General features: G+C 38.9%; 1 protein-coding gene across 3 annotated transcripts; it reads left to right on the top strand.

The window, feature by feature from the left end:
• Positions 1-1348: 1348 nt before the first annotated feature.
• On the top strand, positions 1349-19743 carry LOC102223974 (myotubularin). 3 transcript variants are annotated; one of them, XM_023347105.1, is made up of 16 exons: positions 1349-1437; positions 4626-4706; positions 5624-5696; positions 6281-6375; positions 6798-6908; positions 7495-7596; positions 9064-9147; positions 9281-9430; positions 9620-9808; positions 11247-11429; positions 11498-11653; positions 11730-11777; positions 12257-12349; positions 13531-13644; positions 14706-14882; positions 15973-19743. In XM_023347105.1, the coding sequence occupies exons 2-16, from the start codon at positions 4650-4652 to the stop codon at positions 16162-16164; spliced, it is 1824 nt and encodes a 607-aa protein (XP_023202873.1). In that variant the 5' UTR covers positions 1349-1437; positions 4626-4649; the 3' UTR covers positions 16165-19743. The 3 variants fall into 3 exon arrangements, with proteins under 3 accessions (XP_023202873.1, XP_005800101.1, XP_023202874.1); XM_005800044.2 differs by having other exon boundaries at positions 15970-19743; XM_023347106.1 differs by lacking the exon at positions 4626-4706 and having other exon boundaries at positions 1366-1437; positions 15970-19743.
• The last annotated feature ends 8 nt before the right edge of the window (positions 19744-19751 follow it).

Genomic DNA, 19751 nt, shown 5'->3' with positions numbered 1-19751 from the left:
GCAAAAACAATTTTTTTATTATTATTATTAAAGAGAACATTGTAACAACGCTTACAATAAAGATATAAGTGTGCCCTAAGACTAACAACAGCAGCTGCAATTTGTTGTATGTGTTTAAATGATTTTCTACAATTTGAAAGTACTGAGTAAAATATACAAATGTTAGAGCTCACTGTTATGGCTGAAGATTAATACTATCGATTCCAATGCATAATATTTGCAGTCTATGATACTGATAAGTATAGATATCTATTTCCCAAAGATTTTTGATTCAAGTTCAAACCAAAATATTGAGTAAATGTAAGAAAGGTATTTTGTGAGTGGAGTGGAGGTTTAGTGGAGGTTTTCTGTTAAATAAATGTAGCTAAAGTACCTTAATTTGAAACAAAAATATCTGTAAATGCTTTAAGAATTTATTTCAGTAAATGATCGCTTTTGTGATATTCAAAGATTTTATTAAGGTAATCTCATTTATAGATATAATGACATTTATTAAGCCTCTGAATGACTGTAGAGTATGTGAGGTAGCGTTCATATTAAGCGAACGTAATAATTATTTAATAGTGAGCAAAGGTGAGAAAAGGCATTCTAAAAGCTGATGTTTATTTACACATTTTGTAGTATTGGCTGTGGGTTTGCAAAAGGGCTCCTCACTCTGATGCTAATCTTGTTTGGGGGCCATGACATGGAAATGTTTGGGAACCCCCGGTTTGCATAAATAACAAAAAGTGAAACACGCACTCCCCCTGGTGGCTCCCTGTGAACAAACGTTGTAAAGCACAATACTACACACATTAAAATGGATTCTAATATGATTTGGTTGGATATTCGTATAAATGAACTGAATGTGTTTTTTTCTTTCTGATAAATTTCCTTGACATGTCACATTTTGTGAAATATTACGAATTAAATCTCATAGATTCCATAGAAAGCAGCTTGTGGGTCTGCTCCTTTTCCTGTCACTACATTAGCAGAGTGAGAGTTTATCTCTTAACTAGCAAAAATAACATCGCAGAATAGAATTAAAGAAGATAGAACAACTATGATCATGTCATCAGCAGCTTACAGTGAATAGGAATTACGCATTGGAGAAATAGAATAAAAACAATAATAGCAGTAATATAAAGGTTACGTCTTGAAGCACATTTAGAACACAATACCATTAAATAACACCGAGATATCTATGGTGTTGAAAAAGTGTCTCTGCTTCTATCACACATACGGTGCACGTGCATAGCATTTTAGATAGATAAGGCGGGCGCGTGCCATCGGACACCGCTTGTGTGCGCCGGCAAGTGCGCCGTCGTTGTAATGGAGGAGACCCGAACTTAACCAATCAGAGCTGTGACAGCTCGGCACGTGACGCAGAGTGAGTCGCTACTGTGGCTGGACGAGAACACACCGACATTTAGCAACAAAAACAATCGCACTTTTCAGGTACGTGAAGACGTTTGCTTGCCCCCGCGTCATGTCAGCCCAGATAAAGTTTTGCGAAGCGGGCTTTGATATGTGTTTTTCTGAACTGTGAGCTAGAAATTCGCTTCATTTGTAGAGCAACAAGCTGCCGTTTGGTCAGGGCCTTCACTATTTCCTGGTCCAGGTCCACAGCTGAGCCTGCTGCTGGCTGCTAACTTTAAAAGGGTTTTAAAAGGAGCTGTCTGGCCTTTTGCTTTCTGTGCTCACAGCTCTGACGTGTTCACCGGCTCCACAACCTGTTCAGTAAATTCTGATGCAGCCATTTGTATGCTGGCAGGAAACAGCTGTAGTCTCTGTTATTGCAGCCTAGGTGCTCAAATCCAAGTTTTGAATGTTATGTGTGGTTTGGGCTCCTTGCTCTTCTTTGTGTAACCTCGCTGAATGTAGGAACTGCGAACCGACCAAGTGAGAAATGTTTGAGGAAATGAAAGTACTTATCGTATGGTATCGTTGTTTTACTGCACCACCTGTGGACTTTGCCTACATTTTGATTGAAACCTGATCAAAAATAATTACTCAGCAGAGCAACTCACTTTATTTCTTTTTAAAGAGATGATGCATTTCTGCTTTTATTTTCTTTTTAACATTAAATCTAAATATCAGTACCAGTGGAAAGGGCAGAAAAGGACATTTTCAATAACAGCAGGTTCTTTATAATTCTAAGATCGTTATAAATCCTTTCAGGACAATGTGTACAATGAAAACCGTGCATGTGATCAACTTTGATATTCACAGTGTCTAAAATCTATGATGGTCTTGATTTGAAAAGGCAGACTCTCATTGTAAAAGTTCAGTATCATCCACAAATTAGATGTGACAAGAGCATCAAAATCCCAAACATAGCGACTCAAGAGACAAAACAACTTTATTTTGAATACATAATAACTCAAAGAAATGATCGACGAGTCAAAAGTACTGTACCCCCCTCAAAAAAAATCACAAAAAAAACTTGCCCCCCCCCCCCCCCCCAAGTCTTTTTTGGTCAGACAAGAAAGTGGATAACGAGAGAGGGAAGCCATGTTCAAAGGTCATCAGGCCAGGAACTGAACCTACAATGGTCACTTTGAGGACCAAGGCCTCCTTATGTGGGTTGCTCTCTACCTCTGCGCCACCACAGCACCCCGATATTGTATTTTTTTAACCTGTTCAACAATGAACCAAGTGGACAATATTCTATTTTTAAAAAGTAAAATGGTAAAACATTTACGTCGGAAAGGACCGACTGTGTCAGTCTTTGTCGATCTAACAACCTTTACATTTTCTACATTTGCTAGCAAACATAAGTATCCTGTTTCTAATTCTTTTTGAATGGATTGTTCTATTGTTGACAAGAGGAACCAGATTATAGTCACTCTTCCTTGTATTTAGCATATAATTAATTAAAAGCATATTTGGGCGAACCAACGTGGACTTGGTTGATGGATCAACTAAGGATCCATCAACATTCTTAGTTGATGGATGTGGTTCTGTTTTCGGGAAAATGACCCCTCGAACAAAACACTGCACCACATGCTGTAGTGAGGTAGGCTCTATAAAGTCAGATGTGTGTGTCACACTGAGGACACGTGAATCGTGGATTTCTACCGCAAGATCTCATCCTTAAATCAGAGTATCTAGGCCTCAGTATCGAGTATCTGGTCGGCTCTTTGCTGTGGCGGATTATTGTTTACAGCGCAGGCAATTTCCGGTAAGCATGGTAGCGTCAAACTTTCGCATTACGTATGTCACAGACGATTGGATAAAATTTAAAACTTCAGCACAGTCCACACCTCCAAGAAGAAGTAGTTTCATAAGGACTCAGAGCCCTAACCTTGTTGTTGAAGCAACGTATCGAACAAAGGCCTGGTTTTTACCAGAGTGGTAGAAAACTAACGTGTTTTTTTTAGCTGAAATGTGTCTATGTGGGTTTAAACTACCCAGTTCAACTGGGTAAAGTCCTTTCTCATCTTAAGTCATTAACAACAGACATCTTATTTTTGCAGATGACTCATTTGAAAGATAAATATTGTGTACAATTAAAATGTGGGTGGAGTCACTTACATTCCACCTACCCAGAATGTAGGTGGAATGTAGATGAACGCACTTCCCTGCTAAAACGAGAGACACAACTGTTATGATTAGGAAGGCGACTCTGTTCAGGGATTTCTTGTCCAGTGATTGAAGACTGCTCTAATGTGGGATGCAGGCTATCTCTTTGCTTGTGCTTTCATGATGGGTGGTCAGAGCTTGACCAGCTTGGTCTTGCTAGATCTTCTGCAAAGTGAAGCTTGTATTCACATAAAAGCAGGTCTTTTGTAGCCGTTCAGATGGTTTCTGTCAATGAGAAACATGTTTTGAAGGCAATCATTTGGGGAGCGTTCTGTTTTAAGTCGCCCAAACTACAAGTGACATCAGCATCCTGTGAGGCGGCTGCTGTGGGATGTACTCATTTCTTGTGTGAAACCGTAGCTTATCTATTGGTTTTGAAGTCTGCCCACGTCTATTTTTAATCACCCACTTCTTCCACTTAAATGCAAAGTTTGTTGTTACGTTTACCCATTTGATTTCCAGCTTTTCTTTTTTTTTTTAAATGTACAAATTCTAGCATTTTTACATCTAGGGGTGGGCGATCGTGACAAACGCATGACAATTTTTATTGTAAAATCACAATCATGAGTGGATCACAATTCCTATACATACAACTGCCAAAAGGCATTTCTAAATTGATTTGAGTCAGTATGCAGAATTTTGCTAAATTGTCAAGCAAATTGCTGAGTCTTTTTTTGTGTGTCTTTGTGGAGTTTTGAGTCACAGCCATACAGTTATTGACATTTTTATAGTTATCACAGTAAATGCCACAAAATATTCGGAGATCAGACTTAACCTTGGTGTTGTGTCCAGTGTTCCTGCATGTAAACAGAAAATCCTCGTCAAAACGCCTTCCGTTTGTTCTCGGTATGGACGGCTCGGTTTGGCCTCTGCTACTTCTGCTTCAGGAAGGAAGAAGTAAATAAAGTCTTCAGTTTAGATGGCGCAGAATAAAAGGTTCCTGCGTCGTACGAAGACCCTTGATAATTACGACTATCATATACGTTTTCTAGTCGAAATATACGTTCTAAGTATGCTTGATTTTTGCTCATGACGTCTAAGCCTGTGTTTTGATTTCTCAGACTGTGGAAGCCACTCACTGAGCGATGGCCTCACCCGTCTCTGTGTACCACTCCAGCTCTCTGGACTCTCACATCGCTAGTGTAGGTTGAATTTGTTTGTTCTGTTTGTATTTGGAATCAAAATGTTTTCCGCAAATTTCAGGAGATGACTTGAATACATTTTGGTCAGGTAATAGTTTGCTTTGCAAAGCACATGCCTAAAAAGCTAGTAAAAATAATATTCAGTATATGAACACAACTGCCTGTAATTGGTTTGGTGTAAAAACGGCCCATGGTGCCTACAGTTCAGGGACTGTGATCATTGTTACCATGACCAGCTGGGCACCATGTTCTCTTGAGCTTGGACAAGCCGGAATCAGTGTTTGAGAGTTCAGGGTGATTATTACTTTCAGGAAGAAGCTGTTTTTGAGTCCGTTTGTTTTAGTTTGGCTGCACCTGTAGCGCCTCCCTGAGGTGAAACGGGGAGAAGCCAGGGTGGGAGCTGTCTTTGGTGATGGTTATGGCCCTAGTGAGCCATAACCTCACAGGTACAAATATCCATCAGACCAACAATCCTCTGAGCTGTCGTTATGACTCTGGAGCCCAGCATTGTCTGCAGCAGAGCAGCTGCCTGTCAGCAGGCTCTCCATGGATTGAAGGTCAACAGCAGCTTGGAGTTTAGGTTGTACTTCTTGAGGAAGGAATCTTCCTAAGTATCAGACCAGTGGAGGTCAGTTTTCACTCCAGTACAGCGGAGGTAAACTTTGGAATGAGCTCTTATACTAAAACAGACACAATATACTCCTGTAAAACAGTGTAAACTTTATGTGAAAGTGTCATTGTCACGTTTTTTTATTGTCCTATATTCTATTTAAATTCCCATTAATGCTTTGTAGATGTGTTTTTATGTAGTTTATTTAGCCTCCTTCTGCATTATTATCATTATTATTTTACCAATATCTTTAATCTATATTTTAATTGTGCAAAATAAACTAAAGTAAAATGTTTCTTCCTTTTAGACTGGCAGAAATTCTCTACAGATGGAATTGTTAGCGGATGTCTCTCTACTTCCAGGAGAGGATCGAATTACAGGTAATGATGAAGCAACTGTCAGTGATGTATGCAAAAAAAAATGTCCTTGCTGCAGAAAATACACATGTAATTAAAATCACGTGTGTGAGTAAAGTCACTCAGATGCACTTTACCTGAGCGGTGTTCGTATTTTTAAAAATTTATTTATTTTTCTTTTTTGAGTTTGGCAAAACATTTTGAGACACTCGGTCTTTAGTATTCCAACATATTACACTCAACTCGCAAGTATATGTGATAATAAAAATTATTTTTCGAATTCAGAATAGAAATAAGATGAAACAAAAGATCAAGATGTGAACCTGTAATGCAGCTACAAACTGACATAAGAGTTAAAAGGCCTAGAAGTGTCACATGTGGGTCATTTTCATTATAAGTACAGCTCTTGCGGTTTATTATCACTTTTTAAAATACTTTATTTCTACAGAATTAAGAATAAGCAGCCCTGGAATTTTTTTGCTACTAATTTGTTTCTTTCTTGTTTTTGGTTTGTTTATTTGTATCTGTTTTTGTAACGGGCTCAAACATGACACAAAGTGAAAAATTTGGAAGTCGTGGCAGTAATTTGATATTGTGTCTACTTTCAGATCAGGAGATCATTTACATGTGTCCATTCAATGGAGCTGTTAAAGGGAAAGTGTTGATCACCACCTACAGACTGTACTTCAAGAGCTCAGATGCTGTAAGTTTTCTAAAGTGTTTGTATGTCGGTGCAGGCCGTCTGCCGGTGGAAACACAATTATTAACAGTCATTCTTCAGCCTTCAGCTTGATATGCTGCAGTTTGTTGTCAACATTAATAACTTCATAGCACAAATTTTGATATAAATACAAATAAAAAACTTGTTGGTAAAGAAATATTTCTAATGGTAGTCTATAAACATCCAGAATCTGTCAATAACAACTCAGAAAACTCCAGAACACAATTTGTACATTACATTTGTACCAGAAAAAAAAATCAATATCCAGTAATCATGTTCAATGTAAATATTCCTCCTATATGCAGTGGATTTTTGATCAGGCGTGTACCTGAACTCCGGATTCTATATTTCCGTCCATGTTGTTTATCAATGAGTGCAGCGATAACTGTTCGTCTGTGCGGCAGGACGTGCCGCTGACCCTGGACGTTCCTCTGGGTGTCATAAGTCGAGTGGAGAAGATGGGTGGAGCGTCGAGCCGTGGAGAAAACTCATATGGATTGGATATCACATGCAAGGTGTGTAACACGTGCTTTTGCTGTTTTTATTTGAATGTCCAAAAATTGAGGAGGAGTGCAGCTTGGAGCAGTAAAAACTTCCCACATTCCATTTCTGAGATTTCTTTTTAGCTCGGTGCTAATTACAACCCAAGCAGGTGTTGATGGTGGGTTAGGAGTTTGTAGCAGTGGGGCTGTTTGAGAACTCTTTAACTCTGGGAAAGGTTCGCTGGTTTTCCAGGGGATAAAAATGAGATAATGCACAAGAAGTTCAGGTTCGTGCAAGCTGAGTGAACAACCTGAGGCTTCTGTTGCAGATGTAGCTTCTAATAGGTGTGACCATGATGTCCTTGCCCATTGCTGTGGCAACCGTTGGAGCCTCTGCTGGACACCAGCGATGATGTGAGCTGTCAGGAAGGAGGTTGTCCCTGTTGGTTCCCTGAGACAGTGGAAAATCCTCTTATTAATCTTCTTATTAAAACATTAGTCTCTTACACCCGTCCATTTTATATACTTTGACCATTATTTCAAAATGTAAATATGAATACCCTTCTCTAATGTTTTTTCCTGTGATGATGGTAAAGTGTCTGATTTTTTGGGTCTTCAGGACATGAGGAATCTGAGGTTCGCTCTGAAGCAGGAAGGCCACAGCAGGAGAGGGATCTTTGAGATGATCTTCAGATATGCTTTTCCTCTTTCGCATAGTTTGGTAAGTTCTACTGCGACGGATAATGAGCAGAAAAATGACTTAAAAAACAAAACTCAATGAAGAATAAAATAGTGAGTAATGTATCTGTGTCCTCCAAAGCCGGCGTCCTGAAACTTTTTTCCCCAAGTGCAGCTCACCTGAATCAAATGATTCATCAAGCTCAACGGCGTCCTGCTAATTATGCAATTCAGATGTGACACAGAGACAAATCTAAAAGGACTAACTTGACTAAAGACAGTCACAAAGTCGGCCTTCTATCACCTGAAGAACATTTCCAGGATTAAAGGACTAATGTCTCAGCCAGATCTAGAGAAACTCATCCATGCGTTTATCTTCAGTCGTATTGATTATTGCAACAGCGTCTTCACAGGTCTGTCCAACAAATCAATCAAACAGCTGCAGCTGATCCAGAATGCTGCTGCTCGCGTTCTCACTAAAACCAGGAAGATAGAGCACATAACAAGTTTTAAAGTCCCTCCACTGGCTCCCTGTAGCTCAAATAAGAGACTTTAAAATACTGTTGTTAGTTTATAAATCACTGAACGGCTTAGCACCACAATACATTAAAGATCTGCTGTTGTTGTATGAACCTTCCAGACCTCTCAGGTCTTCCGGTTCTGGTTCTGCTCTGCATCCTCAGAACCAGAACCAAATGAGGAGAAGCAGCTTTCAGCATCTATGCACCACAAATTTGGAACAAATTTCCAGAAAACTGTAAAACAGCTGAAACACTGACTTCTTTTAAATCTCGACTAAAAACCCACCTGTTTAGGATTGTATTTGGAACGTAATCAATTACAAATTTAATGATGGAACTTTACTTAATGTCATGTTTTGATTATTGATTCTATGTTCAAATTGCACAAAAATCCGTGAGGGACGACGGAGTCCCAGAGCGAAATTCCATGAGAGGTGTACGGAACCTGGTGCCGGAAGAAAAATGGCGAGTGACTGAGGGTCATTGCACGTAACACAAACCCTGTAAATTCTAGACACTAACAGGTACCATAGAATTGCACAAAAATCTGTGAGGGACGGTGGAGTCCCTGCTCGAAATTCCGTGAAAAGGGTGTAGGGAGCCTTGTGCTGGAAGTCCATCAAAATGCTGTCTACATCGTTTTAAACTGTGTGATTGTGAGGGGGGATAAAAATACCAATAGGTATTTTGTTTCATATAACACAGTAGGAGTGTAACAGGTAAATCTTTATGGATGCAAACTCCACTAAAAACCCACCTGTTTAGGATTGTATTTGAAACGTAAACGTAAAGGTCAAGTGACCTGACTTAATGTCGTGTTTTGATGTTGCATTGTGTTTCTGTGTTTGTTATGATGTAAAGCACTTTGAAATGCCTTGCTGCTGAAATGTGCTATACAAATAAAATTTGATTGATTGATTGATTGACCTTCGCTTTTGTGTTATTTAGATGTCAACTGAAAATGTGTTTGCTTGTCTCCTTTCTTGCAGCCTCTTTTTGCTTATGTGAATCAGGAAAAGTACACTGAGAATGGCTGGTTCGTCTATAAAGCTATGGAGGAGTTTAGGCGTCAGGTAAATATCTGGATTCTTTGCTTCTTTTTTCAGGCTAGAATTTGTGTTTTAACTTGTGTCAAATCTAAACAGCGCTCAGACAACACCACAGTGCTGTGGTCGGTCTTTTCTAATTTAATGTTTTTCCCTACAGGGCTTACCAAACAACAAATGGCGTATTACATTCATCAATAAGAGTTATGATCTGTGTGACACGTACCCGACTGTCCTCGCAGTCCCTTTCAAATGTAAAGAAGATGACCTTAGAAGAGTGGCCTCCTTCCGGTCAAGAGGACGCATACCGGTAAGAGCAAGCTTTTTTAATCAGATAGGATTTCTTTACCTCACAGAGGTCTAGTGTTTACATTTCAATGCATTCCTAAAATGCATGCACATGAGCTGGGTTACATGAGTTGTGCCTACATTTCGCCATTCTGAAGTCACCACTGTATTTCCTTCACCTGAAATTGAACCATCTTTGATTTTGGTCCAGGTTCTGTCGTGGATCCACCGGGAAAATCAGGCAGTGATTGTTCGCTGTAGTCAGCCCCTCGTTGGAATGTCTGGTAAAAGAAATAAAGACGACGAGCGATACCTGGACCTCATCAGAGAGGCAAACGACACCACCAAAAAACTCACCATTTACGACGCCCGGCCCAACGTCAACGCCGTTGCAAACAAGGTCGGAAGGAAAAAGAAGTACTTTTAAACAATAGCAACCAACCTGGAGTCATGTTTCAACAATTCAAACTACTGTGGTGTTACTGTGTCCACCTTCTGACCGCATCAGTTAGGAACTAGGAAAGGGAAATGGACAGGAGGATAGATTAGTAAAAACGTTGAAGAGCATCAAGTGATGAAATAAATGCATCAGGCTGAAGCGAGTTCATGAAGAGAGATAAAATCAGTCTGCTGCTGTTTGATTTCATGCACAGGAAGTTTTCACAAGCCATATTTGCTCTTAGAAGTCTTGTAGAGAAGGTCAGAGGGTCAGAAAGAGCATTGCTGTGTCTTTGAGGATCTAAAAGGAGCATTATGAGAGTGGACCAAAAGAGGAACTTTCACACTGCATAAGGAAGTCAAGAGTAGCAAAACAGAAAAAAAGAGAAAGAATAGTGGAAGACATGCATAAAGAGAGTGAGAAAGTGGCAGTCTGAGTCACTGATGTGTTCACGGTAAGGGTGTGGTTGCAGCATACAGAAGGGTAGCTCCAAGTTAAAAAAAAAGACAGCTAATAAGATAATTGTGAAATCTGCCCGTGATATTTGGTTTGGATGCACTGACGCTGTCTAAAATGAGTTGGAGCAAGAGGCTTAACTGGAGGTGGCAGAGTTGAAAATGCTTCAATTTTTCCTTTGGACTCTGTGACCAAGATGACAGGATGAGAAATAAGCAGGTTAGAGGAAAAGCTAAGGCTGCTTTGTTGATTAAATGACAAACAAAACCACAATATTTCAGTTTTGCGGTGGTTATTTTGTTTCGGTTTGATTGTATGAATATTGTCAGTAGCATGGCTGCATTAATCTTTTGCCCACACAATGTCATGTGGCAGGCAAATATAATCTGCGCCATCTTTTGTTGGCTGCAGGCCGTCCACACGAAACGATGAATTGATGGTGCCCTGGAAATATTAAGCAGTCCTGCAGCTCTAAATTACCTTTGCTGTAGAATATGTTTCATCTATTTTTAAAATATATATATATTTAAAATATTCCAACTATTTGACAAGCAATGTCTTCTGTCGTTGTATCTATACCTATTTTCCCACAGTAACTGTAGACGTTTCACTGTGCCAGTTTGCACCAGCTATTCCAATGTGATAAAAATAGACACAAAATCATCACTAGCAATATGGTTCAGGTTTAATAAATGTGGGTGGTAAATCAATGCACTTGCACATGCTCCTCCCAGTAGTTTGCTCTCTCTAATGATCAGCATATGTTCTGCATATTTATATACATGATAAATGGATTGCACCTGCTAAGGAGTTTCCTTTATTTTTTGCTTAGGTCTGTTATGAATACTGTGAATGTTTAGTCCTTCCAATAAGAGTGTTGCAGAAATTTTCTTTGAACGTCCACCGACGTAACTTTAGCTTCACATTGTGTTGGCAATTTCAGGCCACTGGAGGGGGCTATGAAGGGGACGAGTACCTAAATGCTGAGCTAGTCTTCCTGGACATCCAGAATATTCACGTCATGAGGGAGTCCCTTAAGAAACTCAAAGATATCGTCTACCCAAACGTGGAGGAATCCCACTGGCTGTCCAGTCTAGAGTCTACACACTGGCTAGAACATATTAAGGTAAGCACAGAAAGATTCATTCTACGTTCAAACGTTTTGTATGTATACTAAAAGCTCCTTGTGTGTAGCTGGTGTTGTCGGGAGCCATCCAAGTGGCAGACAAGGTTTCCAGTGGGAATTCAGTTCTGGTTCATTGTAGTGACGGATGGGACCGGACGGCACAGCTTACCTCACTGGCCATGCTGATGCTGGACAGCCACTATCGCACCCTAAGAGGCTTCCAGGTCGGTAACTTCACAGCAACCGGAACCAGCTGGATTCGTCCCGATTTTAAATAAACTGTCAAATTTTTCTTCATAGGTCCTGATTGAAAAGGAATGGATCAGCTTTGGTCACAAATTTGCATCGGTAAGATTCTGATATGTGTGTGTTTATTTTTTTTATTTATTTTTCAGAATACTCTACAGTTGTGTAGTTTTGTATAATTACGTCATACTTATTATAAGACATGCCAATGAAATATCCACATGAATGCAATTGATTGCGCAACTTATTTACTAAAGGGGCAGTTTTATGTAAATCCACTTCTTTGATCTTTGTGTCATGCTGTAATGTCATCAAAAACATACCTGGACTGTTGCTTTGATTCTTTCATGCATGTTTGAGAAATGTCATTATACGAGTTACGTTTCAGTGAAACGCTGGTAAAAACGTTAAACGGTTAAATAAAAAATAAAATACTCATTTTATAACATCTGAAGGCAACATTAGTTACTTAATTTTGCTATAAATTGGCATTCTTTGGCTAGAAAACACGTAATACAACACGCCCCTTTAAAAAAATAAGTTGAGTTTACTGTTAATCGTTTGTGTTTTTGTGTGTGTAGCGGATCGGCCACGGTGACAAAAACCACGCAGACCAGGACAGATCGCCAATATTTGTTCAGTTCATTGATTGTGTATGGCAGATGACCAAACAGGTTAGTAAAGCACAAGTGATTGATAAGATACTCTAAGACATTTATTTGCATTGCTTTTAATTAACTGTTTATATCTGATGAAACTGTAAAAAAAAAAAATCTACAAAGTCTTCAAATCTTTTTTTCTAGAATAAGTTGTTTTGTGAGCTTGGTTGAATTGCATCTATTTAACTTATAGCAGATGAAGTTATGGAGGGAGCATAGTTTTGTCTTTCTCTCTTAAATCGCTTCTTGAAACTCATTTTTATTGGGCATTTAATTGAGGCCTGAGACCGTAGCTCTTCTGTTTGGATTTATTTATTTTTACTTATTATTACTCAGATTATTTTAACAGATATATGGATTTTTTTTTTCTTGTAATATTTCTCCTTTTTTTGTTTCATCAACTTATTTTATTATTACAGCACTTTGGTGCAGTTTTAAACCTGTTTTTAAAGTGCTATATAAATAAATTTGACATTGTAAACCTTTACAGTTTTTCTATTCGAGCTGCTGCTGTGCTTGGTGGCAAAATAAAAAAAACACCCAATGAGAATATTGAATAAAACCAAGATGGTATGTCGCCTATCTTCTGTAACAATGAATTGTCCTTCCACCGAAGCACAATCAATTTATAGTTAGCTTTTCTAAATTAACAGAATTTCTCTTAAACCTTCCTGAATATGAAAACCTGGAAAACTAAGAATCTTCTGGCATGTTTGTTTGGAGATAATAAAACAGTTTTTTACAAAGTTAAGCATAGTGATTAGTCGTGTTTAATCACAAAGCTAGAGTGTGGTTAATCTGCTAAAATATTTTAATTGACTGATGGCACTAATAAATATATATTTTTTTAACATATTTTTTAAAAACTCTTTGACCTGACAGTATAATATGAGATGAATTCAGTGAGCATACATTCACTTTAGCGTTTTGATTTCTTCTGTAGGGCTTTCAGAAAGTTTTCTAAGCAGCTTGTTTTTTTAGAAATGTAAACTCAAGAATTGTTACATTTTATTTCTGAAATCAGGTCAATTCAACGTAGACAAATATTTAGCGCAAACATGAACAGAAGTGAAATGTGGTTCATCTAAAGGTCTGTCAAGCTGTGGCTGTTTGCTCTAAGGGTTAACGGAGAATTTGGGTGCAGGAGCTTAAACACGATTGTGTCTTGGAAATGTAACCAGATTTTCTCCTCTCAGTTTCCTACAGCCTTTGAGTTCAATGAGCATCTCCTGCTCACAATCTTGGATCATCTCTACAGCTGCCGCTTTGGGACTTTCCTCTACAACTGTGAGAGTATACGAGACCAGCAGGTAAGTGACCATCAAGGGTTCCTTCTCTTACTTTTTTTAACATGGCTGTTTAAGTCGGCAAACAACTAAACTTATTTGTCTTACTTTGGTGAGAAGGCGTCATAGGTTGGTTCAAAACAACTACAGCCATAATTAAACTTCTTAAAACCACTTTTGTTGGTGTACTGTTGCAAAAGTTGTACACACACACACGCACACGCCGATACACACATCCTTATACTTCAAATATATATCTTTAGAAGTTTTTGGGTTTTGTTCCATCTTCCTACAGGGCTGTGAGCTTCTGTCTTCGTCAGTGAGTTGTCTGTGAACCCAGAACTTGAGTAGAATTAAACCTTGCCTAAATAAGAATAATAAGAAGAAAACATTAAATATGAGGTGTTAGACGAAGTCATGTATTATACGCAACTTTCACACCAAAAGGTGACATAGGGCCGATTTTTTAATTTATTTATTTATTTTTTCTCAGAAGTGCAGAGTCAAATTTTAGAGTCTTTAGGTGAGTTTTGGTGCTTTGTAGTTTGCTACTGTCCACTGTCCACATTTCTGCAATATGACACCTGATATTTTTGTGCATACTTGAGGTCCTTAGTCTTAAGCCACTTTTCCGTCGTTATTTTTAAACACAATCCTTTGATAAGCTAGCAGTACGCCTTGCACTTTGACCTCTTGTCAGGAAATAAACATTAGTTTACATGCTGTGTTTTGAGAACGGTCTTTGGACCACAGGTTGAGACAGACTGCTGTAAATCTATCCAGTACAGTTCAGTAGAGCTGCAGAAAAAGTGAGGACCAGGAAAAGGTTCTGATTTTCCACAAATGGCCTCCCTTTGTTGGTAAATACTGCAAAAGTGGTTCTCTATATCTAGTACGTATAAGTACACCCCTACAAAGATCAACACACACAGTCATTTTTCTGTCATTGACTTGAAATGTGTCTCTCTGATTCGATTGTATTTACTTTCTTGTTGTTTGTTGTAAAGTGCCTTGAGACAACATGATGTGTATCAATAACCTGAGTTGAATTGATAACAGTCTGAGTTGCTCTGTCTCTGACTCAGGAGCTGAGATCGAAGACGGTGTCCCTGTGGTCTCTGGTCAACAGCAAGATGGATATTTATTTGAACCCATTCTACACTCCAGAGTCTGGACAGGTTCTCTACCCCGTGGCGAGCATGCGCCACCTAGAGCTGTGGGTAACCTACTACATCCGCTGGAACCCACGTATACGACACCAGGTAGGGCATCCAGTGTGTGTGTGTGTGTTTGAAGAATATCTTGATGCTTTCTAGCTTTTTGTTATGATTTAGCAATAAAATGCACATTTTCTTTGCCTATTGTAATGTTCTGAAAACATTAAAACCTACAAAGTTCTGCTATAAGTGTAAGTCACTTTGACATACTATTTGGTTTGATATTTCACCCTACCTCCTGTTCTGATCATGTAGTCCATTTATTCATAAATGTATTCATGCATTTTATTTATGAATAACATTTCAGAAATTGTAGTTAGTATTCTAAAAACTGTACTTTTTTCTTTTACAGTAATAAAACCGTATAAAATAGTTTTATTACTGTTTTCTAATAAAACAGGAATAAAAATTCTGCAAGTGTAGACAAATTGTTCAAAATCAATTTGGGCTGTTTTCATACTGTTCTCTACAGTAAAACAGCCCAAATTGATTTTGATTTATGAACAACTTGTCTATGATTTTAGAGCCATGGTTGAGAAGAATCCATTTCCTCTGAGCTTCAGTTTTTGGTAAAACCAGCAGAAGCTTCTCGGCTCTTTTAAGGACTTGTGTTGAAGCATAAGCACTAAAGCTGCAGTATGTAGCGTTTGTTTAAAAAATATATATATATTTTTACATATTCATTGAAACTCTCACTATGTCGTGACAGTTTGGTATGAAACACATAATCTCTCCCAGCGCTGTGAGTGCTACTTAGAAATGACCAATCAGAGCCAGGAGGAGGGTCTTAGTGTTGTCAATCACAATCTCTTTCTAGCTAGCACAGCTTGTCCTGAATGCTAAGGCTAGCTAGCATAGCCACCATTGACATCAGAACAACAGTTCTCATTGACAGATCTATCAAAGATTTCAGATTAAACACCAACAAGGTGAATAATGGCAAACATATAAAAGAAATTCTCAAATTCTGAAGGCACAGTGTTTGTGAGAAGTGTGATAGACTTGTCTTTTTTGAAAACTATAATAACATTTCTGTGTGTGTGTGTGTGTGTGTGTGTGTGTGTGTGTGTGTGTGTGTGTGTGTGTGTGTGTGTGTGTGTGTGTGTGTGTGTGTGTGTGTGTGTGCCTTCAGCAGCAGAGTCCAGTGGAGCAGCGCTACAAGGAGCTTTTGGCCCTCAGAGAAGAATACTTAAAGAAACTGCAGCAGCTTCAGTTATCCGATTCTTCCTCTCCCTATCTGCTGGCTAACAGCACCACGCCAAACACCACCTCGTCTACAGCCTCCACACCTTCACAGCAGTACACACACCTACAGACTCCGTTTTGAAGCTCTTCCTTCACAGACGAGAGGCAGAACCTTTTTTGGATTGCACTGTTCATGTCCTCTTTTATCTGCAGTCTTCTTTCTTTTTGTTCTAACTCACACACGCACACACACACACACACTGCACAGGGAGAGGCTTGGTTTGGTTTTGGAAAACTATCTCTTTCATTTGTACCTAATAGAAAAGTTGACAAATTGGTGAATTATGCAATATCTCTCTTTAGCGTTTTACCTGAACATTTTAAACACACAGCAAAGCTTTGAAGAATTTCAATGCTTGACGTTTAAGGGCTCCAGAGGACAGGATGCACACACAGCCGCTGCAGGTCGGGTTTTCTATAGTTTCTTATTTAATATAAACCACCGTTTAACATTATTGAGTTCATCAGAAGTTTGAATAATATATTAACTAAGAGAGACTAAGGTTATTTTTATTTTATTTTTTTAAAAGAGGACAAGAGAACAGACAATTTAGGAAAACGACTGTTTGGTACCGTGAGTGTTCTCAGGCCAGTTACCAACAAAGAAAACTCAAACTCAGCCCGTCCAGAAAAATCCCTTTCACTTCCACATGCTCTCCACTTCAGGCCGCCGAGCGCAGAATCAGAAATTACGACGACGTTAAGACGCCCAATCACCTGGCAGCTGTTTGGGTCGACTGAAAGGGAACTGATTGATGTGCTTCATCTGTAGGGATGTTTGAGCTTCCATGCGGTGAGTCAAATGTATTTATGTGAGCTGCAAACACCTGGGCTGCCCACAGCTGCACAGGTGATGAGTTATGTTTTAGTCTGAGAAGGACTTTCTTTACCTGGCTCACCGCAGGACTGGAGGTCGTGATTGCAGTCAAATATGCTTCGGAAAGTTATTTTTTTATTTTCATTGAAATTGCAAAAGAAGAGTCGTATGTAGATTTCTGTCAAATTAACTGAATATATCTTTTCAATAAGAGAGTAACATTACCAAATGTGGAAGAATTGTGCTATAAAGACTTCAGGCGCTGCATCTATCCCTGCTCTGATCCTGCAGTGAAAATGCATTAAATCTGCTGCGTCTGCAAATTTTTCAGTTGAAGACAGATGAAAACTTGATTTATTATGAATTTAAATATCAGCTATTCCTGTGAGGTCGTCACTATCAGGAACTTTTTGCGATTCTAAACATCTGTTACCGATGTTGATCAGAGACGAGCCGTCATGGAGGAACTGTGAGCCTCTTTCCTCTCTGTAATCACTGATAATAATAACAGTTGAGTGGAACTCACTGCCATGTTGGATTAAAGGTAAAGACGGGTGCAGGACATTATGTATTTGCAGTTAATACCTACAACCAGTAAGCCATGAAAGTAACTATAAGAGTTCAAATCTGGAAGATGAGTTTCTGAAAAACAAATCATTTTGACCAACAGCGGTTTTAGTATTGTTGAATAGAAAAAATCATAATGAAACTTTAGAATTGAAATGAAAAAAAACAAAAACAAAGCGAAACCACACTAGGAATAATAAACACTACCCCACAAGTTGTAAGCTAAGCTTTAGATTTTTTGCCATGAGTCCAGCTGCAGTTAATGTGCGTCCTTTGAAGAGTTGCTCCACTCCTGTATCAGTTGAAACCAGACTGTTCAATTGAAAGCAGAAACTGGCAAAGAGTGTTTAAAATGACAATATTCAAAAAACCCGTTGTGAATGTTATTACATGCAGACAACACAGAGGGATTGAGTTTGAGGCTCCAGTCATCAAATTTAAAAGCTGGATGGTGAAATGCAGAGTTTATGAAAACAGGTGAAGTGTTTTTAGTTAGCTGTGTTTAGGTTGACTTCCTGGATGGTGATAGAACTGAGGCTTGCAGAGGGACTGGAACTGTGCATTACCCTTGGAAGAGGAAAAAGAAGATATGCGTTGTTGAAGCAATATTGCATTCATATTTCTGTTTCGCATAGAAAAAAAACTTGAGGGCTAAAGCTGGACTTTTGGACAGTTTCCAGTAAACTGCAGGTTCTATCGAAGGTTCTATTAGAGTAAAATGAATCTCGCAGGGATGAAGTTAGAACTGTGGTTGTGGCGAGAAAACTGTTGAGTTAACTTGATAAATGTGTTTCTGTCAGCTACAGCATGTTGTTTACCTCGAGGTGAAACTCCCTCACACTTCTTTCTTTCACTTCCTGTGGTGTAAGTGTGGCTGTCTAAATATTTCACCAACCTTGAATTTTTTCTGGATGTTTAAATTGACCAGACTTCAAATGAGTCCAGAAGGTTAAAATTTCTCTGATTTTAAAAACAGACCCCAGTGTTAGCCCTAGCATTAGCAGATTGACATGCTAACGGTTTTTAAAATGTGCCTGGGATCAGGAGCCACATCGTGCCTTGTGCCTGCCACTGTTTGAGACTGAGGGCATGCAGAGGAAAAGAAAGATGGTTTTGTCATACATTAGGAGTTGATATTGTGGGTACTAAACCGATTCTTTTCATTTAGGCTTATGAAAGTTTTTCAAAAATGTAATTTTCTAAAAATCAGCTCTTGAGTAATATTCAGACCATGTCACAAATGATCAGTTATGTTCTTGACTCTTGAATTCAAAGCTCTAACGGTCTTTAATGATGGTCATTACATCAGATTTGTTTTGAGCCCTTCTCAGACCCTGCTTTTGCAAATAAGTCAAACGAAAAGTGCCTTGTTTTATAAGCGCTTCCTCTTTTTAATTTAAACCCAGCCACATTTCCTTTTCCTCTCTCAGAACCAGAAACCCTCTTCACAGTCGCCACGAGTGTTTACACTGACCAGATATCTGGTGTGTGTGTGTGTGTGTGTGTGGGATCTCTTATTTTGACTTCCTCAGTCGACTTTTCAATCCGCTCGTAGGTTTGTTTGTCTACTTGTGCCTTTCAGTCTTGCACACACACGTTGAACTGGCTGTCTGACTTCATCTCCTGCTCAGAGTGCTATATTTTACCTTTGTCCATCGAAATTCTACCTCTTCACCCTACAAACGGCAGGTTCACCAGACAGGCGTACTGCTGCCACCTTCTGGAGACATAGGGAAAAGCTCAGAGCAGCATTAGATCTCCTGTATGTGTGGGTCAGTTTCAGCTCAATTGAAAATGAAATGAAACTCGTCAGCTCGGTGGAAGCTACAGCAAACATCTATTTTGGCAGAACTGTTAGCTTTTTAGTTACAAACTATTTTCTCGTTTATTTAATTTGCACTATAACGTCGTTAGCTCAATCAGAACCTGTTTTATTGTCTAAAACCTATCTCTTTATTTACCTTTCTGTTGAGTCTTTGAGTGTTGACTCAGAAGTTGTGGATATGAAATTGAACTTTGCTTTTTTGGCTGAGGGGATCAGAAGGTGCTGATGTTCCTGATAAACTGTCCTCTGACTCTGACCGTATCCGTCTTCATCCGCCTCAGAGTGACGGCTGTGGAGGCGGAGCAACTGTAAACATCAGAAAAATAGTTCCATTTGCTTTTGTTTCTAATGTTTCTTTGTCAAGTAATATTCTGGGGGGTTGGAGGGGTTTCCCTGAATTTTGTCTTCAGTGTAAATATTTGTTATTAAATTCCGATTTTCTGAAATCTCAACTTTTCCC

Source organism: Xiphophorus maculatus, chromosome 14 (genome assembly GCF_002775205.1).
Source record: "Xiphophorus maculatus strain JP 163 A chromosome 14, X_maculatus-5.0-male, whole genome shotgun sequence".
Taxonomy (NCBI): domain Eukaryota; kingdom Metazoa; phylum Chordata; class Actinopteri; order Cyprinodontiformes; family Poeciliidae; genus Xiphophorus; species Xiphophorus maculatus.
Note: the sequence above shows the minus strand (reverse complement) of the source record. Positions and strands in the feature narration are given on the sequence as shown.